Raw genomic sequence first — 23991 nt, 5'->3', positions numbered from 1 at the left:
GTGGAATTGAATGTAACCAATCAGTTGTCTCCACTATGAACTTACACTGTGTCCTCAGGCTGGCTTTGCTTGGAGGATTTCAAAGTGTTGTATGCTGAATTTTCCCAGCACAAGAGTTGCCTCAAGCTGGCTGACCTGACTGTACCTTGCAGCAGGAAAAGCAGGAGGCAAATTTCTGAAGTAGTATGTTATTCTCTATCAAGTATAAAAATAAATGGGTATAAATCTTGCTCCAGCCTAGTGGGATCTGTGACACTATCTAATTTTTCTTGCTGTCTCTCTAGACTGAAATGATATCCCAAATCCTTATGTCAGAAAATGTAAGGCTCCCAATATCTAAATATGCTGTGGGTGCCTCAGGCTCACCTCTGGTTAGCACTGATTTGTTAAAATACTGGATTCTAAGTTGGGAATGGCTCATTCTAGTTGTTTCTGTCTGAAATTGCCAAAGAACAGTTAAAAACCCCCATTACCACCTTACTGATGAATTTTTAGTATGTTCAAAAAGGAAGTGCAAGTCAAGAGATGGAACAGTCACAAGCTCTCTCTATATCTACCTTTAAAGCTGTCAAGGAAAAATATCTTCAGGGGGCTATGATAATAATATATTGAAATTATAAAGCTTATACTTCAGAGTGTAATTTGCTCACCAAACACTGAGGAATTTATCTATCTGGAATGTTATTCTGCAAATCTGCGTTTAAGGAACTTTATTATTTTATGCTTTTCATGGTAGCATTTTCTTGAGCACTTATAAGTTATGTTTGAATTGAGCCAGATACAGCTTTTTCTAAAGCTGCAGAGATTCAGAGACTGCAGAATGTGGTCTTGAAATTCAGTTCAGGTCAACAGATTCCTATTTGCAATTTTTGTACCATTTCTCAATGCATGTGATTGATATGTTAAACCACATTTTTGCTTCAGTAAAGCAGAAAAAATGCCACTAGAGGGTGGTATCATTACAGAAAGAAAAAAGTAATTAGGAATCTCTTTCCAGAATAAAATAATGTATACTCTTCTACACATTTATAAACATGGGATAGATTTTATTCCTCTAGTCAGATTTGTTTGAGTCTTGCTGGCTTTTTTCCCCTATACAGTGATTTGTAGTTCTGTTTTAGCTGTAAACAGCAATAGCAGGTATCTAGTTTCATACCTTAATGTATATAGGAATAATAAAATGATGTCATTTCATCTTCTCTGCAAGAAACTTTTTTATTGATTACCAAAAAAATTTGTAAAAGAGCTTTTATGTTTTTTTTTTCTTGAAAACTACCCATTCACTTAAATTTGCATTTAAGTTTAGAAAAGATGGATTGCGTTTTTTATTTCCTTTTTTTTTTTCTTAAACAGTGAGAAAATGAAAAAAAAATGTTTACCAAGGCAATATGACCTGTTAAAGGCCTCATAGGGAACATCAGGCTAGGGTTTAAGCCTAATGCAAAGCAATAATAGGATTTTGATAGTCTTCTGTAGGAAGAGCTACTGTGGTATATAAGTATAAATATATATAGCATAACAGTGTGTGTATATGTGTGTGTGTGTATGGAGTTTTGTATAATCATATGCACATGTATGGTATCACCACATTGTACCTCTGATAAATGGTTGTACTGTACCAGCCGAAGTACAGCCTGACCCCTGGGCAGTGGGGGCTGAGGGCAGTGCAGCAGCTGGGTGGCTCAGGCCCTGGGGCCAATGTCCTAGTGCTGCTTTGGGTTGTGGTAGAATCACAGAATGGTTTGGGAATTTGGACTGGGGAGGGACATTAAAGATCATCTGGTTCCAACCCCCTTCCATGGGCAGAGACACAGGACCCACAAGATGCTGATGGGTTTGTGCTTGGGCACAAGGGCTGCGGGCAAGTGCCTGTGCCACCCCAGTGCTGCCCGGGTGAGTTTTGCCAATGCTACAGCCTGCACCAGCCCCAAAGAGAACCTGCAGGAGGCAGAGGAGGAGGGAAAGTGGAAGGAACACAAGGGTCAAAAGAGAAGCCAGCAGGACCTTCTCTTCTCCTATCTGTCCTCCAAGAGGAGGGCAAGCCAATTTCATGGCACTTTCAGCACGATTGATGCACCTGCAGCACCTGGGGGTGGGTGCTGCATCTCTCCCTCGAATCCACAGGGATAGAACTCCTCTGGAGCCCGGCCAGCTGGGCAGTGGGGCGAGGTGGGCAGAGGGAAGGAACTTCTCCTTGGATCCCGGGGGGCTTGGAGAAGCTCCCTCGTGGGTCCAAAGACGAGCTGGTCCCACAAGCAAAGGAAAGAGGCGCTCTCCCTCAGGATTAGTTCCAAAGTTTAATGAGGGCCTGGAGAGACCCCAAGCCACATCTGGCTTCGAAGGACCTCCAGAGCAAGAGAGAGGGGCTCCTGGCCCAGAGCTGCCAGATATAGGGGTCAGGAAACCCGAGCAGGCAATGGGGTAAGGACATGGGAGTGGCTCTCTGGGGGCAAGGCCTCAGAGTGACCCCTGAGGAGGGGTCAGGGAGGAGTCCCAGCCAGGGTCCAGTTACCTGGTGACCCTGGCAGAAGGATCTGGACAAAGGGGAAAGGTCACCAGGTGATGGACACATCACCTGGGAGGAGACAGAGGGATGGGTTGGGGTTTGATGGACATACAGGTGCTGATGGGAAAGCTGGGATGAACCGAACAGGTATGGCAGGAGAAACCATTATGAGGGGATATACAGTGCAAACACAACTCTACAGGTGGGGGCTTGCTGTGCCCGCGAGTCAGGTGGGGGTGGTGTTTCAGACAGTGACAAACTCCTCCCAACCTGTTGCATTCTTTTGTGACAGCAGCCAAGCTTGTGCTTCACCCTCTGCTCCCAGCCTGGGTCAAACCCCAGTAATAATTGTATTTATTTTCCCTTCTTTGGTGTTGGAAGGTAGCTGGATGTAAGGCATTATCTAGCCACAGCCTTTTGGGCTTTGATGTGATCTGAGAAGCATTAGTGTGTGTTTTCCTGCTGCTGCACACCATGACTGCACTGCCGGGGGGCAGCATTGCAGCCTGAGCTGCAGTATTAAAATGATGATCACATGGGGTTTGGTGGTGCAGTAAATGCATTCCTGCACCATGACAATGTTGAAATCCTGGCTCTTCAGGGGACGGGATGGTGCCTTTGAACTGATACTGCGACTGCGTGCATAGGATGCAAATATAGCACGCAAAGCCACCCTGTGGTGCACTGGATTAATAGAACAGATTTTCAATGAATCATTGGGAAGATGAAATTTTCTACTTGCATTTCATCTTAGCGTGATAAATCACCTGGAGAGGGGTGGGGAACCACAAATCCAACAGTAAAATATATGCAATTAGTGCTCTGATGATGAGAAAACTTGGGTTTGGAGAGCTGGCAGGGGTGGGGAGCTTGGCTGGCAGTGTGGGGCTGGGGGAGCATGGAAGGAGGTTGGATTACACTGCAAAAAAACAGATTGGGGTGGGAGCAGCAGCAGGGCTGAGCTAAGTGCCCTGGTGGCTCCTCCTCATTTGCACACTGGCCATTGAGTGTATGGTTAAAAACTAATAATGTTCAGCCAGTTACTATAGCAATGGTGTGGCACGAGTTGTCATGGTGATGTAGCAGAATTTTTCATCACGTTCCTTCATGAGGGTGATGGTTGCCCTTCTGGAAGGCTCTGAACCTTTTGCCTGATATGTACAGAAACTCTTGCACCTGCTGCAGTCCAGTGAACATGCCCTTCCAGTGTCATTACCTGGTTTTCCATATCCTCATGCTAAGTTTTTCTTTCACATTTATAAAGTTAAATAAGCCATAAATTGCTAAGCCAGATGTAATTATATGCACTATTATTATACAAGGTGTGTTAATAACATAATTCTGGTACTGGGGCTGCTCCCAAACACTGTGTGTGCTCTTCACCTCTGTATCTGCCAATGACACAACTCAATGGGGCATTAGGTGCCCATTTGAAAAAAGTAATTTTAAGCTGATTTGCTTCAAATACTCCCACTTAATACAGAAAGAAAAAAAGTATGTTCTGCCTTGGAAATGCATAATTTTTGCAGTTTTGTTTAAATTGCCTTTGCTTTCCCTTACTCCTTGGGCTTTAAGAACAATACATTGTCTTTTTCTCTTACTCATGAGCTGGGCACTAATTCCTCCTTGTCAGGGCCTTTTTCTTATAGGTGGTCCACAAGACCAGGGCATTGTATGTAAATGCTGTTGTTTTCAATGGTTCTTTCTTTAGGAGATTGGGTGTAATGCCTATTTTACCTCTGTAGGAACCAAGAGCATACTTATCAGCTATATTTCTGCAGTTGTGCAAGTAAGCAACCTCCTAGACTGCAGGGCACATCCAACAATTTGGTTTTGTAAGGATAAAAATCCATTCAACTTGATGCAGGGTGATGGATGTTTTAAAAGAACATAATATTCTTTTCATCAGCTACTTTTAAAAATCCCTAAATCCTTCACCACATGTTAGTTTCTCTGCTAAGCCATACACTTCAAAATGAAGCCTCATAAATGGCAGCATTGGTGTTTAACATCAGGGCTTACATGTTGCTTTCATAAACACTGATTTGCAGGCACCACAAAGTCCAGAAAAGGGAAAAATCTGAATTTGGGGTGGACAGTCTAATAGAACCAATATTTCCTAAGTGTCTCCAATTTCATCTTGTCCTGTGCTTTCTTGCAGATAAGTTTTGGGTATGCCAGCAGAACTGTATTAACTGCCAGGAAGCATAGGAAGAATATTGGCTCAGAAGCATCTTGGGATTTGGTTCTGTATAGTGCTGGGGGGGAATCTAGGCTATGCTGGAGGCTGTGTCACTTTGGATTTAGGAAAGTAATCACAGATATGTTTTAAGTCCTTTTTTCTTTAAAAACCTCTGATAACTGTGTGCTTCAGCATTCTACTGACATGAGGAGCACCACTGGCACATGTCTAGTTCATCTAAGTGAAGTCCAGCTCTTACAGCACCACTGTTGACATCCACAGAAATCAGGATTTTTTTTTCCTTTTCCTCTTTCCTCTTGTTTGGATCTTTATAATTACTCCAATAAATGATGTTAAAACTCCTTAACCCAAAGAACTAAGTTTTCAGAAATTCACTGAGCTGTGTGGTTTCAATGTACTAATTTAAGGAAAAAAAAAAAAAAAAGAAGAAGAATGCGAGGCATCTGGGTGAGGTATATTCTAAGGTTCAGGTTACTGACCTACCACTACACGCTGGTTCTGGTTTTCCAAAATACCCTGGAGATATCTTAGAGTCCCTGTGAGTAATTAGGTACAGAGCTACATGGACCTGTACTCAAACCTGGTGCAGCCCTCCTTGATTGACTTCTTAGGCTTCTCAGAGCCATTAGTTTTACCAGGATCTGTGTAAAATATTGGGAAAATGTTGTTCTATCTCATTAAAGATCTGGCAAGTGTGATCTGTTGTATAATCTCATTGTATTACCATTTGTTTGCTTTTCATACAAAATACTCCAAGTTTTTGCTTGCTTGAATCTTTCAAGTACTGGACGTAAATCTAGCGTGTCATTGGGTTGTCCCATTGACACTAAAAAATAATCACAAAGTGGGGGGGCTTGTGCAGTGCCCATCTTATTCTTCTGATGTTGCATCAGCCCTGGAAGCCTTTCAAAGCCACTTCATATCATCTCTGCTCTCTGCTAGGATCTGCTCAGTTTACTTTTGTTTGAGTTAATGCAAGTCTGTGGTCATGGGGCAATTACAAATAAATGAAGTATGAAAAACTACATAGGATTTTTATGTGGATATCTAGTCAGGCATAAACTGTGATGTCAGTGCAGCTGTGTCCCAGATCGGGTGACGCCAGTGCATAAAACTGTGCTATTGTTCTGCAGGTATAATATTGTATATGATTTTTGGCAAGTGACCTCAAGAAGTCTCATACCAAGAGGATTTTTTTCTACCTTATCAGTCTTTCTGATGATGAAAGAAAACTGGCTCTTTAAATAATCTATGTCTCTTGCATTTCTCTGGTACAGACTAGAAGATTTATGCCCAGACTTGTTGAGTGTTCCCACCTGTCTTCCTCCCAAGTAAAAGACAGTTACTGTCACTGTATTTTAAGAGAGCTGGATTTAACTGTGTTCAGCTGCTGAAAAACTTTGAAGCTTAATGAGATGAAGGATACTGTTGGAAGTCACACGACTTTCTTACAGCAGAGACTGCTCACAAGATTAGAGGATGTGCAAGTCCACTAATGAGTAAATTCAGGGGAGAAGGAAACTTTGAGGAAGCTTTTCAGTGGTTTAAACTACCTCTACTAGATACTGTTAAACCCCCTATCTTTGGCGAAAGTGTTTATTTACAGGGACAGCATTGGTTCAGAAATTTGTTCTCTTATTAGAAGGAATATTGCTGCAAATTATTTTAATAGGAAGTTCTGATGAGGGAATGTTTGTCCTAGAGATTTTTCCAAGATGTCCAACAAATTATTGCAGTTAGTAGAGACATTTTTAAACAGATCCTCTGGTATGTACATCAACAGCTTCCTTACATGCCAAGGAGTGTAGCTGAGATGTTGCAGCATGCTACAAGGAACTACTAAAAAATGCCCCAATGTGGCCCACCCATTTTTCCTTCTGTGAACAGTCAAGTGATGGCAGGTTCTCGATGCTCTGCCATGAATGGACTGCAGAACACTGCTTGTCAAATGCAAAGTCCAGGACGGAGGAGAAGTTGGTATCCACGTGAAGGATGCTCATGAATGGATTTTGATGGTGGAAAACACATGCACTACATCAGAAATTATTTTAACATTGGATATTGTACCCTCTGGTTTTCCTAAATATGAAAATGCATGTATATTCATAAAACACTTGAGGAATGTTATCCCTGTTTGGTGGGTCTGTCAGCTTAGGAAAGATATTAGGGAAATTTGCAAAAGCCTTGGGAGTGGGAAACACCTGTCCTCCAGATCTGGGGTCAGGGTGTGAAACCTGTTTGCATGGGTGTTCATATGTGTATGTAATGGAGACTGGTAACAGAAACTAAGAGATAGTGATTTTGTCCTTGCAGAGACCCAGAGGTAGTTGGTTGCACAATAAATGGGAGAAATGAAAAATTATGTTGTAGCAGTTTAATCAAGTGGTTTCTAAAAAAAAAAAATGAATATGGAGATTATTTCTCTATAAAACATTCTAAGATGTCACCAAAGGACACTTGATGTTATCAGATACATTTAAAAGGAACAAGTCTCAAACTGATAATGTTTCTGAAAGGTCAGTGGCTGCAGGACATTTGCAAACCATGAATGATTAACAGATGGAGTTTAAAAGGCAGCGAGTTTCCATCCCTTCCTGTGCTGCTCACAACTGAAGGAAACACATAGGAAGGATTTTTAAGTGGGTAAGAGCTGAAAATCTTGAGTATGGGGAAAGACTTGCTACTTATAAGAGTGTTAGGAAAACATCAGAATATATGATTTATAAATATACCTGAACTCCTCTTTGGAGTCCTGCCAAGCCATGGGCAGCATGTGTTGCTGGAGGGAGGAAGAGCAGTGTCCTCAGATTGCTCAGCTGAACTCCTTAAATAAAACACAAGGCTGCTAAATTTTTCATCTGTCTCTCTCAAATAGAAGTTCTTAGTCTGACAGCTTTTCCTTTGCATTCTTAAGCGTTACTATTTTAATAGCAATATTTGGTCCCCAATGCCCTGACTCGTACTTTGGGTTTTCTCTGTGTGCCCTTGGGGTTTTCTCTGCTAAGGGAGCTGAGACATCCCAAAGCTGTTTGCCAGAAGTGACCTGTAATTTTCCAGTAAGTCATCGTGCCATCAGGAAATGCCACTTTGTGTAGCTCAGAATATTTCCTGAAGATGTACTTCATGGCAATGTTTAATTCTAGAAAGACCAAAACAAACAAAAAAGCATTTTTCTTATGTTAAAGCAGAGTTGTTTTATATAAGATTTTACAATGAAATGCATTTATCCTATAAGCATGAAAAATACAGCAAAGCATTTCAATAAAATATTTCTTTAGGAACAAGTCACAGAGGTTCTTTTGTCCATTTTTATAATAGAAAATATATTTAATCTTGCAGAATTTGCTGTGAAAGGGGAAATCCTATTAAAGCCAGCTTTGTTTTCTCTCTCTGTGCTGCTTTGCTTTGGTTTATGTCTTGTATTAATGAGGTGCTCAACTGTGCAAGAAATAATGTTTTTCTCAGTTTGTGGTTGACTTTTTGATTGCTTAAACTTATTTGCTGTATGATATCTTTACAGTCCAAGTTTTTGTAATTTATAACTTAGCTATACAATATTTCACAAAGATGCAATGTAGTGTTAATATCCTATATATGGTATGAGAGATGCAGTTGAATTTAACTCTTGAGTCTCTTAAAGATGGCAGGACTGTGGTTTGGTGTTTGAATATGGAAGAGAGCATGTCACTTGTAAAATAGTGAGATTTAAACATAGGCTGTTGGACAGTTTGGTTTTGGCCTTTTGGAACATTTTTTCTTTAAAAAAATTCAGACAGTATATTTTGTAGTACAAGCCAATAGAATAAGTTTTATGTTCCTTTATAGGTTAACTTGCTGGGGACTGGGATTTTACTGGAGGCCAAATGCCAGTGCTCCCACCATGAAATGTGCATTCAACTCCCCTTAAAAGGTAAACCCCATGGAAAACCCACACAAATTATGAGAAAATGTTATGAAATGAACCATGAATTTTTAATATTCAGTTACCCTGAGGTACAAGCTAGAGCTTAAAATAAATTGTTTTATATTTCATACTCTGAGTAGTGCATGCATGAAGGGAAATGAAGTTTCCAAAGGGCTCTGCTTTGGGTTAAACAGAACAGTTTTATGAACAATCATTCTGGAGACACAATTGTACCAGACCTGCGTACAGACAGAGCTGTGTGTGGGCACAAAATCTGCTGGTGCCTTTCTTTGTCTGTCCATGTCTGGTGTCTCACCTCCTGCATGATCCAGGCTCCTTGCACAGCCTCAGTGGCCAGCTCAGCGTGGGCTGCCACTCCTGCCTTCAACACTATGGCAGAGAACACAAAATTACTTGTGGTGGACAGGAAACTTGACAGCAATTCAAGCGTCACTTTTCACCTGAATTACAGTGACCCTTTTTTTCCCCTCCCTGGTCTTCTAAGTGCTGAAACATCTACAACTTCCCCCAGGCCCTGCTGCTTCCTTTCCCTGCACACCCTGACCCAGCAGTGAGGACACCCTGCAGCGAAGTAGCTCCTGGCACTTGGGTACATGAGAGTAAGCTGGGCCCAGCTCATTGCCTCTTTGGCTGAATCTTTTGTCCCGTAGTTTGGCATTCTAACACAGAGTCATCTTCTGCCCAGTTTAAGATCATCCCCCACTCTGGTCCTTCCCCTGTCAAACTCTGCCCCCGCTGGAGTGGGACACCAGAGGTGCACCAGCATTTCCCAGAGATAAGAGTGAATTACAAAACCCTGGAGAGAAGAGTACCACTCCCACTTCAGTGCTATCTTGACAGAAGTTATGATCAAACCTAATTATATCTCACTCTTACTCAGACTACTGCAAGCAACACTGGAAAATATTCCTGTACATAAGCATAACCTCAAAGTGATTTGTATTTCCTTTTGCAGAATTGCAGTACCTAATTCTACAAGCAGTTCTGCCACACACAATTTCCCACTTGATATGTTTTATTTGAAACTGGAATCCTTCCTTTAGTCAGATGAGACATGACTGTTGCCAGTGCTTTGAAAAAGTGGAAGCAGTGGGGAAACTGAGGCACTACTGGCGCTGGAGATATTTGTGTTGGCTTTGGCAAAGAGGGAAAAGAGCCTTGGGGATGATGTGTGACACTCAGTAGCCTTGTAGGGATGGCACAGGTGACATATTTACCTCCAGTCCTCCTCCAAGGGAGCAAGGTGTGGACTGTCTCCTACTGCATTTGAGTGCTGCTTTACTTTGACCATGACACATGGGATTCAGAGTGTGTTAGAGGAGTTGTATAGATTAGAATGCTCTCACACTTAGTCTCATTCAGGTTAGAGAGAGGAAAATGTCCCACTGATGATGTGGTGGCCAGAGGTGAGCCCTGGAAGTCACAGCGCAGGGACCAGAGTAGTGCTGCCACCCTGCATGGGCATACTCAAATGGGGCTCCTTCCACAGCTGATATCTGGGGCAGATGCTGCTAAATTTGTAAACCCAAGCTCTGTTTTTTTCACCAAGAAAAGGAAACATTGGGAAAAGTTAAATTATCTTCAGGAACTGCCTTCCCATTTATTTTATTAACTAAGAATGAAAAGCACATTAAGCATAACTGAATTATTCTGTAACTTGTGTTACTAATAGATCTCTAAAAAAATTGAGTTTCCTTCAAGGTAATAATAAATGTACCTGGCACTGAGATGGAACAGTAGTGCCCACAGAAATGGCATTGAGATGCTGGAGCCTGCTGGTACGCCTATAAAGCAGGAAAAAATTTAAAGCATTGAAATGGAAAACACAAACTGGTGGCTGTAAACATAAAGTTATTTCTATAGAGGCCAAACCAGAGACCCAATACTACAATGCAGGTACAGAATAAACTCAAGATTTTACATAAAAGCTTGTAAATCAGCTGCTGCCTCACTGAACATGCACATTTTCATGTGCACAACTCATGGATGTAAATGGATACAAATGGCATTTAGGCCTAAAGTACGTAAGAAATTGTATTTGTTCTGAATGTCCAGGGTTTGACAAAGTTAATTTTTAACACTGGAAGAATTTCGAAGGTCTGAGGTGTAGTGACAGCTTTGCCCAGGGTCTGGTTGGAGAAAGCTTGGCAGAACCTTCTGTGCTGCCAGCCTGGGGTGCAGAAGGGTGGTGCTGCGGGGATGTCAAAGTGGGGGTCCCTCCAATCAGGGTTCCTGGTGTTCCCCATGAGCAGCGCAGGGATGGAGGGCTTTCCCCCTGCAAAACAGACCACATTACTCTGTTTTCTTAACCAGAAATAAAACATGCAGCAAGAATTTTGCAATGTACCTGGTCCAGTGCTTTCAAGAAATGATATGTGATACATATATATTTATTTGGTTTTAGTTTGTAATTTTGGGACAGGTACAGAGGAGAGTTCAGAACTGCTGTATGATTTAGCAGCCCCAGATTAGCCACATTTCTATCTCTGATTGTAACATTTATATGACCTGATTTTGTTCAGAATAACTTTGACTTAATCATAAAATAAGCCTGTGATGTGTATGACAGATTTAAAAATTATCTTTGACCTAAGTCTGAAATTAATTTTTGACATATTCTTGTAGCAGCTTTCAGGAAAAAAAAATTAAATTGCTGAGAAGACTGTCCAGGTGGAATTCAGCTTAAACCTGTGAGTATTGATGGATAACTCTGTTGTATTCACCTTGATGCTGTTTGCCAGGATGTTACTGTAATGTCTGTCTCAGAAAAGATTGTGGGCAGGTAAAAACTCAATTAAAATACACATTGCAGTGACTTCTTTTAAAGTACTTAGCAGTTCTAGGTTGAAGTCATGAAGGATTTTAGGCATTTTTCACCATTAACATATTTAAATTCTCTATTCATGACTCTGGTATCAACATCCATATTAGTGCCATTTCTTTGCAATCAAAATCTCCCTGCCAGAAGCCTGACCATTTCAATGAGTGTCTCATTCACCTCCAGAGGAGTGCTGGGCTCAGTGATTTGTTCCTCCTGGAGCATAATTCATTCAAATAAATGTAAATCACTATTTTATGTTGTTTGGTCAGGGTTTATAGATGTCAGTGTACACTACTGTAAAGGCACATGGCAGACATTAAGGGAGGAATCAATGTGCTTCACAGAGATGAGAACAGGCAGGGGTTGGTTTTGGTTTATCCACAGAGCTGAAGTCAGCGCAGCTGTTATTGATTTTGATCCCACAAGTGTTTGACCTCCTTTGTACAGCACAACTTGTCTATATCACAGCTGAATTTTTTTTGCCTTGTACTTAATGTTCATATTCCATTAGTATGCTATTTGAAAAAAATAAATCAATGCAATTTGTTAATTAAAAAAAGGGAAATTCCACAGCCTTCAAACCTGAATCATTAAGCTGCTCTCAGTGTGGCCTGACCCTGCTGGGAGATGGCAGTCTCACAGCTGGGGATCACAGACTCATAGAAATGTTTAGGTTGGAAAAGATCTTTCATATCCTTGAGTCCAGTTGTCAATCCAGCCCTGCCATGTCCACCCCCCAACCATGTCTCCAAGTGCCACATCTATGTGGCTGCTAAGTACCTCCAGGGATGGTGACTCAGCCACTTCCCTGGGCAGCCTTTTCCTGTGCTTCCCAAGCTTTTCAGTGAAGAAATTTTTCTAACATCCATTTTCTAATATCCATTTTTTAACATCTAAATATTTCTAAACCTCCCGTGATTCAACTGGAGGCCATTTCCTCTTGGCTTATCTCTTATTACTCAGGAGAAGAGACAGACATGGGGTACACTGCATGTGCAGCCGTGGGGCAGAGGCTCAGCTGACTGCAGCGTTACAGGAAAAAGTATATTCCTGCATTTTTAATTTGCATGTATATATTGAGAAAGGTAAGAGAAAACCTGCTGATCTGTCCAATTCAGCCAGACCCAGATAATGTCATTCAGCTCTATTTAATCCCTCAGTCAGCGTCAAATCGTGCATGTCTCCTTCCAGCCCTTGGGCCTGCCAGCTCTCAGTGTACCTGCTCTATGAGAAGGAGAGGGAATACAGAGCTCTTCTCCCCCTTCATTCCAGCTTAGTGCCACTGCACAAGGTTTGTTCTCTCATCAGGCAGGCTGCTCTGAGGCCTGCCATTTTCTGTTTTCCTTTCCACTGGTTTTAGCCTTGCTGATCAGTGGGATGGCTGGATGAGAGGAGCTGAAACACTGTGCTAGGGCTGCAGCCTGCTGGGGCCAGGGGGAGCGGGCTATCCAGTGGGGCTGGCTGCCAGGACAGGCTGAGGGGTGGCAGCACCTGGGGCGGAGGCTGAGTCTGCTGCAGTCCAGGTGAGCTGCAGCACTGTGGTGCAGGGCTGTGGGAATCCAGAGCTTCCCTCTGGCTGCCCTGGGACCCTGGCAGGGGGTCAGGAACCCCCCTGTACAGAGCCCCGAGAGACACTGTCTCTGATCTCTGTCCATGGAAAAGAGAATTACAAGCTCTGAGTGTTTGATATGAGTAATAATTAAGTGTGGCCCGAGTGCAAAAGTAAAATTTTAGGATTCTAGATTAGGGGTTCAAAGGGAACAAGATGGAGGAAATTGGGTGTGTCTTGTCCTTTTTCTCCTTCTTCATGCCCTCCATATTTCACTGTAGTGCTGGCATTTTTCTATTGGTTTAGGCTGGGGACACACTGTTCAATGTAGGTGACAGATATTGGCACATTATTGTAAATATAGCACACGTAGTGTCTGGTATATAATGTTTGTAACATCCCACTGAGGGCAGAGCCCCACACGCTGCCCTGCAGGACAGACCTGTGGCAGGGCAGCAGAACATGTTAGAGATAAGCAAGAATAAACAACCTTGAAAACAGCACAGACGAATTATGACTTCTTCTTTGGCAACGGGGCAGAAAGACAGAGACTTTCTACAATCTCAGAATCACCAATACCACAGATTCCGACACAGAGCGAGTGACACCTCTGAGCCATCAGGGCTCTGGCTGGGTCTGCTGGAGCCAGAGTGCTGGCAGAGACTGGTGCTGCCAGCTGTGTGATCTGCAAATGCCCTTGTGCAAAATGCAGAGACAGGGAGTAGCTGCAGTTACAGTGGCATGTCTGAATGAGCAGTTGGTTTGTTTGTTTTTTAAACAATAATTGAGCTGGTTCAGCTAACTCGGTTTTAGGATGCTAAACTGTTGATCTGTTTAGGCTTCCATATATTATAGTGGGAGTTTTTTTCCCTCAAGAGGCAGATTCATGGAAAAAGCAATATTCCTATGTACAAGAATGATACCTTCATCTTGTACCATCTCCAGCTAATACTTTTCCTGCTTCAGTTGCTCCCCGTGTATCAGTTTCATCCAGACTGATGTTAAGGCTTGTTCCACAGGGTAGCAGTGACTGAACAGTGCAACTGTGGATCATTCTGGTCAGGGTAAGTCCATGTGAGCCACAGAGTAAGAAAAAAAACTGTGTGTCTCTGCCAAGGAGAACTTAAAACCTGGGTGGATCCTTCATGGTTTCTTTATGCCGTCTGAGGAGGTTTTCATGCAGGCTGGGGCAGTGCTGCGTGTGGCTTGAAACAATGGTTTGCAGCAGTGGCCTGAGAGCTAGACACTCTGCTGCCACTGCTACTCTTTTTCTGTTCAGCCAGTACACTTTTCTCAGCAAAATATCTCATCACCCTTTTGCTTTTTGAGCATCAGTAGAGTCAGCAGTTCCTCCACCACCTGCCAAAAGCTTTGGCTGTCTCCGTGAGAGCTGGGCTTCCTTCCACTACAAAAACTGGAAGTTAGGAAGTCAGCACCGTGCAATGCTAAAACTTCATATTATAAAACAGGAGAAGACTTCTCTTCTTGTGTTTTCTTACTTATTTTAAAACAGACTAAAACCACTGCATAGGCCCCTCCCCTCACCAGTGAATGATCCGACTGTGGAAATTGGGTTATGCATCCTCTGGGCTGTGTAGGACCTTGAATGAGGAATGACCTTTGCTGTCCCCTCCTGTGTGTCTTAGTCAGCTTTTGTGCAGCAGGGGACAAGAAGAAATGCCCAGAGTAGGTTGCTGGACGCTGTGGTGCAAAGGCTGCTGCCATGGGGTGATCGATGAGCAATCGCAGCTTTCCCAGCAAGGGCAGTGACAGCCCTGCTCTGAGCTGGGGTGGCTGCTGTGCCCCTTCCCCCACACCACCCCACACTGCCTGACACAGAATCTTAGCATGGCTTGGGTTGGAAGGCACTTTAAAGATCATTCAGTTCCTACCCCTGCCACAGCAGGCACACATTCTACCTTAAGACCAGATTGCTTAAAGCTCCATCCAGCCCGGCCTGGAACACTTCCAGAAACGGGGCATTTGTTTTCCTTCAGGCACACAGTGGTCCTCAACAACCAGGGATGATTGGTTTGAGATTTTTTAGCTAGGACTGAGAATGCATTTCCAAATAGCTCTTCTGCCCCTAAACATCTAAGCAGGGAAAGCATGGCAAAACTATTTGGGCATCTGTAGTCCAAGCCCAGGAAATGACTTTGACAGCATCTGATCCATGTAAGGCACAATATCTCTCTGCAGCTATCAGCCTGACAATCAGACCCCCTGGTTCCTGGAGCCAGCTGGGAGGGTGTGTACTGCCACCACTTCTCAGACATAAGGTCACTGAAGATGACCCTTAACTGTGACGCTCCATCCACCCCCTCCCAGCCTGACAGCATCTCTCTCTTCTTTTGATTCAGGAGATATCCCCATTTTAAGATATGTCCCTTTTAAAATTATTTTCACTCTATTTTTAAAATATGTAAGCTGGAGTGTTTTCCTCCCTGTTTTCCTGTGGGGAGCAGGAGGCGGGGTGGCAGGGTGATTTTTGCCAAGTGGGCAGCAGGGGGTTTCCTCAGCCACTGTGAGCACGACTGACTACTCTTGATGGGTTCTCAGGCAGAACTACATGAAGTTGGTGGCTTTTTGTGAGGAGGTCTTCAGATACAAGGGACTTTTAACTTAGGCTAGGAACTTTCCAGGAACAAGTGCTTCTTCAGGCCAAGAAAGTCATAGCTCTTGATGCAGTGTGGGGTGTGGGTAGCTGGGGGATGCTGGTGTGCTGGATGCTCCCTTATGTGGGACGTCATCACAATCCATGTTGGAAGATATGGTGGTTTCCCCAGCAAAACTACACACACAGACAGAACTATCTTCTTTATTATAAAGATCGTCAATCCATGTTGGAAGATATGGTGGTTTCCCCAGCAAAACTACACACACAGACAGAACTATCTTCTTTATTATAAAGATACACTATGAGGAACAAACTTGAATGTATACTGAAGCTTGTAATGGTACATGCCAAAAATGTACAGTACTATACATAAAAGTGCATTGTCACAACAGATTAACAGTACATTTCTCTTCCAGAACTGTGGATTTTCCATGTTTTTATTTGATCTTCAAGAGTGGAAGGAATGCAATGGGAATGCAGCCATACACAAAACAGGAAAGGATGCAATGGAAATGCAACAGTACAAGAGCAAAGCTAAAGCTCCTCTAAAATTTAAAGGCACTTTCACATGTACATACTACAGATGTACATTGACACAAGTAGGTAACAGTCAACAAGCAGGAAGCTACCAGTACTGCAATTCATCAAACTTGACAGTAAAGGACAATACTGATTGGATTAGGTGTGCAGGAGTTACCCTTTAGTACGCCTGTAGATGTAGCAGTCTTTCCTGTTACATATCCACTTACTATGCTTTAAAGTATCTATAATAACCATCAAACTACACATTAACTGTGTGAATGCACTAAGTGGATGCATTCACTAAATGCACTGTTTCTAATATTTTCTTTTGCTAAACAATTTCTAATAAAAGCATTATGGAGTCCAGTACAGTTATTTAAACATACAAAATTCCCTATGCAATTTAAAGATACAGGTAACCATCTCAATTGTGCCAGGTGGGTTAATTTAAAAATGCTAGACAAAAACTGTATGTAAATGAAAGCTGAAATTCCAGTTTTGTTCCACTGAGTCTAGTAAACTGGGGAACTACTTAAAAAAACTTCTGGTCCCAGACAAGTGAGCAGACCAGCACTGGTCTGCAGGGTGGGGCTGGCCTGGCTAGGGCTCTGGGCTGGCATTAGGGCCAGGCAGTACATTTGACAAGGATGGAGGTTTGCCGACCCATGCTGCACAGCCCACTGTGGGGGATTAAGACTTTGCCTCTAACCTAGATGCATGTAAGCCTCTGACTGAATTGAAAAGTGTTTGCAAATACCAGCAATAGTTTGGGGCTCAGAGGCAGTTCATGGGGTACTTCTCACACCTGGAGCTTCACATTGCATCACTTGTCTAGAAGGTGTAAATCAGGAATAAATTGTTCCTAAATGACAACAGGAAATTAGTCCTGTCACCTCAGCAATTATTTCTGTCAAATTTTGTCACTACTCTTCTCCTCCCAAACTCAATTGTTTATTTATACTGAGTTGTGCAATTTCAAGCTTTCCAAAAGTGAGATCTTACAGAATATGTGGAAAAACAGATCTTAATTACAGCCAGTTGTACTTCTGTAGGTGGACCCCAAGTGATTTTTTTTTCCCGATTTAGTTCATTGAAACGTCTTTTATAGATTGGATGTTTGAAAATATGTTCACAGAAAGAGTATTATGGCTTACTGTTGAATGTGCAAAACATCTGTAGGTTTAGCTCATGCCTAACGAAGTTTAGCAACAGAGCGCTAAGCAAAGTTGGCAGTTGCCACTCACGCAGACATAAGAAAGGTACTGATTTCTGTCATTAAAAAAAAGGGGAACTGGAGAAGAAAAGGGTTATGGAAAACTTTAGTCAGCTTGAATCTAGGCAGTAGAAACTCAGCTGCTTGTCCTGTGAGTGACCCCTGCACCACTGGCAGGGGGTAGTCCCTCTTCAGAGTCCCTGTCCTGCTGCTGTCAGCACAACTGAGCATTTGTGCTGTGCACGGCAGTCAGCACGGCTGGATCAGCTCGAAACTTGGACTATTGCAACCCAAATCATGTCCTTAATTGGACACTGAGCAATAAAGGCAATGGGATCCTTTTCTGAATTACTGCCTAGTTGATCCCTTTAATAGCCCCTCATGCTCCCTAACGGACCAACAGGTTCACGCACTCCCCAGAGTCTGGCTTCTGTGAACTTCAAACAAATTCAGCTTTTGTAAAAAATGTGGTATCAGGGAATGAAGGTCTAACTTCATGGAAGAAGGTACACTATTACAGAGGGCAGCAAAAGGAGTTTCTAAATACTATCCTGGAGATGTGCTTTAGCTGTGTCCTGGAATGCTGCTTTGTATTAGTGAGAGCAATGTGATCTCCAACTTCATCCAGCGCTTGCCTCTAGCGAGACTGCCAACAAGGGTGAGGGTTTGGTGATTTTTTTTCTTGTGTCTTAAATAAGAAATGTGGCCTGAGATGACTTAGACATTCCACACAGACACATAATCCTCACATGCTAAATTTCAGTTCTTACTAACCTGCTTGAGATTTGGTTTGGTGACCCAGAAATGAGAGGCTCCATGTCCCCTGAACCCCCTCCCACCCCTTAGTTTTGTGCAGGATCTGTTATATAGCTACAGTAAGACTGTGAAGTATGGTACAACGTGGCAAGCTGTTTGTGATCGGTGTTGGTTTTATTACAAATGGTGCAGCATCAAGTTTTCAAGTAAGTCTATGTTTGTTTTTTAAAACTGTGCACAATTGTCCAGTTTTTCATTTAATTGAAACCATACAAAATACAAATGCCCATGTTAATGTAGCTACTTTCAGACAATACATTCAAAAACACTGAAAAACAAAGCCTCTCCAGTTACAAACATGAACAAATGATGTTACAGAGCCCTGACTTCTATTGTTAATCCATCTCTTTCCCTAGCACACCCCAGCTTGGCGCTATGGGTGGCCGAGCTGCCTACATTGTGCAAGATTTGTCGGCTGGACCCTGGGAAGGAGGAGAAGGCCCTACGCTAGGATTCGTTTTTGGAAGAACAATAGGTTTTGGCCTAAGAGCAGGAGGTTTCAGCTGCACTCCCATTCTAGGGGCCACCATGGGCTTGAAAGTACTCATGGTGTCACTGGAAGAACTAGTGCTACGGCGGATCTGAGGCTCGGAGCTCCTTAAAACAACGCTGTGGAGAGGGCTGAGCGACTCTGTCGAGGTGGCAGGGGTGGGGGTGTTCTTCATTTGCTCCAAGGTGTCCAACACGACGTCAGGGGCGTGTTTGGCCGAGCTCTGCCGCTCCAGCTCACGGAGCTCGTTCAGCGCTGTGTTCATTGTCTCCTCGATGTCCTGGGTCAGAGCACAGGAGAGAGCAGCATGTAATTCATGTTGCTACTGAATGCCAGAGGGGTAAGGAAACACATTAATTAATTCACCAACTATCCTCTTAACAGTTATGATAGTGCTAAAATCAATTTCCACCAGATTTATTTGAAAGACATTGCGATTGACAACATGGCAGCTTTGGATAGACATTACAACATTTAACCTTGTTCATATAAGAGAATCAATAAAAAGCTGTTACACCAAAATCTGCAAGCCATTCATGAAGTGATTGTCAAGACAACTGATTTTTGCATAGCAATGTTTTAGTTGTGAATATTTGTGTCATCTCTTGGGTACTGACAGCTGTAAAGATTTTAGTCCATTTGCTCACTCTTAGCTAACTGCTCCGCTCATCTAAAGCTTCAGTGTTCAGGGCCTTTATTCCCTCACATGGGTTACAAAATCTAGTTTTCTAAGAAAACAAAGTTTGTGTGCCTATCAGCTCTTCTCCTCTCTTGTTTCACCAAGTTAAATCTTAAACAGAAAAAATCTGTAAGATATTGGTCAGTATGCATACCTAAGAAAAACTATTTTCTTCATCACGATCTCAGGCCTGAAGGCTAAAAGAATGCACCAAGATACTAGTTTACTGCTTCTCATTGGTTGAGATACAACTAAGCTTAAAATATCTTGTGCTCCCTGCCTGCTCACACTGACTTTCACATAGTTTAATCCAAGTTTGGGTTCTAGTCTAGGCATAAAAAAGAGATCTCTTAAGCCAACCAGCAGTGTTCCAGGAAAGTAAATTAATAGCTTAGAAGAAAATAAAACCATAAAAACACTTGCACTTTCTAACCCTAATACATGGATTCTGACTGAAGCATGTCAGTCCCTTCTATTCCTCACTGGAAGCAGAGTTTGAAAGCAAGCATTATTAGTACATTAAATTTTAAAACATGAGTGCCAGCATTATTTTAAAGTGTGTTTGCAATCATAGAGGACCCTCAGGGTGCTCCTAGTAATCATGTTACCCTACATAGACCAAAAGTGAGTTCTGAAGACAGAGGTATCTATTTACTCAAGAGCTGTTACCAGCTCAGTACAACAGACCAATCTGATGATCAGGGTGCTTCCTACTCCATTCTCTTCACTGACAAGAATGAGACTGGTGACTGTTCACACAGGTGTAAGATGGCCCACAATTTATATAGCTGTGACATCCTGCACATGAGGTTTTACTACATGCAGCAAATCAACACACGGTATGAACTGTATGAAAATTATAAAATCCACAAGACCCTGGACTGTAAATCTCTGCTTTGAATGGCAATGGTCACTACTAGCCAGTCAGAGCACTTTTCTGCTTACCACAATACTGAGGCATAACTGAACACTAATTACATGCAAGTCAGAATAGGCCAGCCTTCAACAGAGCACAGTGATGTATGTAGCTATTGTAATACTGTCCTAGTGTTCTGTATGGCAGAGGCAATTTCATTACAGTGTAATGGGAAATAATTCCTTTTTATTGTTTCTGCAATGTTTGCTCCCCTTTGTGCTTCTTTTTTTTTCTATTCAAGATTGCTTAATGCATTTTCTTTCACACACACTGTTTGGAATGCCAAGTAGGATGTTCTCCAGCACATACCTTCCTCCAATGCACGTGCTCTGTGCTGTGCTATTCAAGTGAGATTTGCTGCTCAGAAAATCAGACAGTGCCATAAACAAAAAAGATACAAACCTGAGCTATTGACTCTGGGTCCAGTGGTTTATGGTCATTGAAACCTGTGTACTGACCAGAAGATGTAGACCTTCTAATGGGAGGGCTATCAATCTTCTTCAGTGAATCGTGCCTGCTGATGTTAGTGAGGCTGCCGTGGCCAGGCCTGCGCCGCCGTTCAGGGCTGTCGGCGTTGAGGTTGCGGTTCTGAAGGAGGGCTCTGGGACTGCAGTGAGTTGCCAGGCTGGGGGAGCCCAGCTCCATGGCCGAGTTGGAGAGAGGGTGAGGTGGGTGTACCGGGCAGTGGCCGTCACTGCTCCTGCCTGGGCGTCTTAGGGGAGGTGGAGGTTCCGATCTCTTTCTTTGCCTGCACCAGTGGAGAAGCGGAACAAACTCTAGTGACCCAGCATAGGCATGTGGAGGTGTAATTACTGTGCTAGCTGAGCTGTGAGCAGGACTACTGAAAACATGTTATGCTGAAGCTTACCTTCCTAAATACACATCTGTGTGACGGTCAGTAGGAGAGTTCATATCCTTTGACGATGACTTGTCCTCAGTTATGGGTCCACTGCTGGCCTCACTGTCTGCTTTTTGGCTCAGTGTGTCTGAGAAAGTATCATCCCTGAACAGAACACAGGTGGTGAGATAAGAAGTCAGTGAGTGAGAGCACCATGGCATTCTCAGATTTTAAACCCCTTAAGAAAAGCAGTCATGTTATAAATGCACTGCAGCCCTTGCACATTTCCCAAAATTGTTTATAATCCCTCTATTTGCTGAGCTCTTTACACTTTGAGTGTTCCGTGAAGAACTTTGTCATCCTTGGCAAAGCACGTGCCTAATACTGCAAAACAAGAGCTCAGGGCTGCATTTCCCCAGCTCTTGCTATTCTGAAGTTAAAAGTCGGCATCTGCTACAAAGAGATAGTCAAATTAAAATAGGTGCAGTAGCATCTGTCTCTGGTATGCTGGGAATGTATCCATATAAGTAGCTTAGCCTAGTAGTAGTTTTTGATGGAGCTTTCAATTCAGGGCAGTAAAGACAGGTATCCTGCATAGAAGGCAAATGTTTAATCTATCTGACCCTTCAAACCACTGACCCATTTGGCAAATACTGCTAAGCACTGCAGACTTTACACCCCCCCAAGAACCCAGTCACACCAGACACTGCTTACATATCCTGCACCACTATGTACTGGTGAGGGACAAGGCCATCAATCCCATTGTGCCTTCCTTCCCACCAGTCTTCAGATGCTCGGTGATAGAGCAGAAGGGAAGCTCCTTTCTTGAAAGAGAGCTCTCGTGCAGATCTTCCAACATAGTCAAACTTGGCAATAGCTTCTATGGGCTCACACTCTGGGTGGGAAGAACAACAAATATCAGATTACATATTGCTCATTTTGGTTTCCTCAGTGTCCTGGTCTGACAATCAGCCCCATTTTTTTGCATTTTCTCACAGTGCTCATTCTGACAGAGATCAGCTGAAGGAAGGCAGACTTCAGGCAGTGGTTACAATGTGCTCCTTATAAAGAAACATAATCAATATGTGTCCCAGGTGTGAAACATCTGGGCTGCTTCAGGAGCTGTAGAAAACAACAGCATACTCAAATGTTATAACTGCCTTTGGGAGAGAGGCCTCTGCCTCCTGCTGGAAGGGCTCCTGCATGGCTGGAGAGCGGGATGGAGGCCAGGCAATAAAGACTTTTGAAAATAAAAAGAACAAACTCAGATGAATAATCAAAGGCCTAACGAACCAGCATGATAAGGGAAAAGTAAATAGGAGTGCTTTTACAATCTGCAGTGGCAAAGGAAGGAAGACAAGATTAGCCTGTGCATGAGTAGGGATATCCTGCTAACTGGGCCATGGAATTCTGTCTTTTACGTGACAAGCATGCAGACCTACTGAAACCTAGTGTTTTATACAGCACCAAAGCCTCATGCTTTAATTCACTTCCTTAATGCCCTTCTGGAGTGAGACAAGATGGCTCCAGACCACGGGGACAGTCCCTGTGTGGCTTCAAGTTGCTTAAAGCAGCTCTGCCTGCTCCAAAATCCCAAGCTGCCCTGGTTTTTGCAGGGGAGGTGTCTTCTGAAGCCAAACACTAGCTACAGCAGCCCTGGATAATCCTCTGTCAGAATGCTGGTAAATGCAGCCTTAGGCTGGAAATAGGTTCCATCCATAACCTGTACTGGGATGGAGACCTACTGATGTCAGCAAAGGGGCCCTGCAGCTATGGCCACAGCTCTGCCCAGGCATCGAGCAAAATGCTGTGATTTTAACAAGCTCTTATTTTGTCTGCATAAAACCAAAAGCACCTGAGCTCTAACAGATTAAATTTCGTCATCAAAGTCTCAAAACATAAAGAAAAAACTGCAAAATACAGGTCTAAAAATCAAATACTCTGATGATTCCAGTAACTCAAGAGTCCCTGAAATAACTAACTTCTTTACATAATTAGAGCAATATTTAGATGGAAATTAACATCTGGGCTAATGACTAGCATAGCAACTTTCTGTCTGGTGCAAATTAAAATTGCTGAGGTTGTAACTCCCTAAAGAACTAGGCTGGTAATGAAAGCCACTGTCCCTTTACGACAACATTTTGCACAGCAATGTCTTTTTAAAATTAACTTCGTCCTACAGTGTGAAAACATAATGACAGCACCTTTATTGAGGTTATAGTTTGCAGCTCATTTTTTTTAATGACTTGACCAGCCTGCAGAAGACTGTCTTGTGGTTTGCTGCTTCTGCAGTCACTTTAAGTGTTCTTATCAGTGTCAAACTGGAGTATGTTTAGAAGTTACTAACCCAGAAATTTTACACAGATGGAATACAGTGATATGGAGAATTCACTGTTACAAACACAAAAGCAATGTATGGTGGCAGAAATTATTTCAATTGTATAAATACAAATAAGAACCTAGCAATAACAGTATACATTCCTGAAAATGTATCCCTACTGGATGGCTATAGAGGACCATATTATCTTTTTTGCTTTTAGTCTTTTTCCTCTTTCTCTTTTTTGCTTTCTTTGTCTCACAGCCCCTGCTCTGAACCACTAGCATGGCAGCAACAATGCACAATCTAACCACTGGTTTTATTTTTTGTTTTCCTCCCTCGCCTTGCATAGGCAAAGCACAACTAGAATATTCTACCCCATACTCTGCTTTGAAGTTTGTTATGGGAAGGAAGAGTTTGTGAGCCAGCACCTCTGAATATCAAACCTACTGTGACTTGTGAGTCAGCACCTTTGGTTGTGTGTTGCGGGAGTTGAGAATTTACTGAAGTTTACTGTACAAAATTAAGGGCTTGTTCACCTCCACTCTTGTGGAACTCTGTTGTAAGAAATTTCAGGGT

General features: G+C 42.8%; 1 protein-coding gene across 4 annotated transcripts in view; it reads right to left on the bottom strand.

The window, feature by feature from the left end:
* Positions 1–15888: 15888 nt before the first annotated feature.
* Positions 15889–23991, bottom strand: part of SRGAP1 (SLIT-ROBO Rho GTPase activating protein 1) — a 138458-nt gene continuing 130355 nt past the window's right edge. For all 4 annotated transcript variants that reach the window (XM_021547435.3, XM_021547432.3, XM_077783501.1 and 1 more), the window contains exons 19-22: positions 21810–21990; positions 21126–21260; positions 20660–21005; positions 15889–18942 (exon numbers count right to left, since the gene is read on the bottom strand). In XM_021547435.3, coding sequence (XP_021403110.2) covers positions 18565–18942; positions 20660–21005; positions 21126–21260; positions 21810–21990 — 1040 coding nt within the window. In that variant the 3' untranslated portion in view covers positions 15889–18564. The remainder of the gene's footprint in view (positions 18943–20659; positions 21006–21125; positions 21261–21809; positions 21991–23991) is intronic.

The sequence above is a fragment of the Lonchura striata genome, chromosome 5 (assembly GCF_046129695.1).
Source record: "Lonchura striata isolate bLonStr1 chromosome 5, bLonStr1.mat, whole genome shotgun sequence".
NCBI classification, from domain to species: Eukaryota; Metazoa; Chordata; class Aves; order Passeriformes; family Estrildidae; genus Lonchura; species Lonchura striata.
The sequence above is the reverse complement of the archived record's forward strand: the minus strand, read 5'-3'. Positions and strand labels throughout refer to the sequence as shown.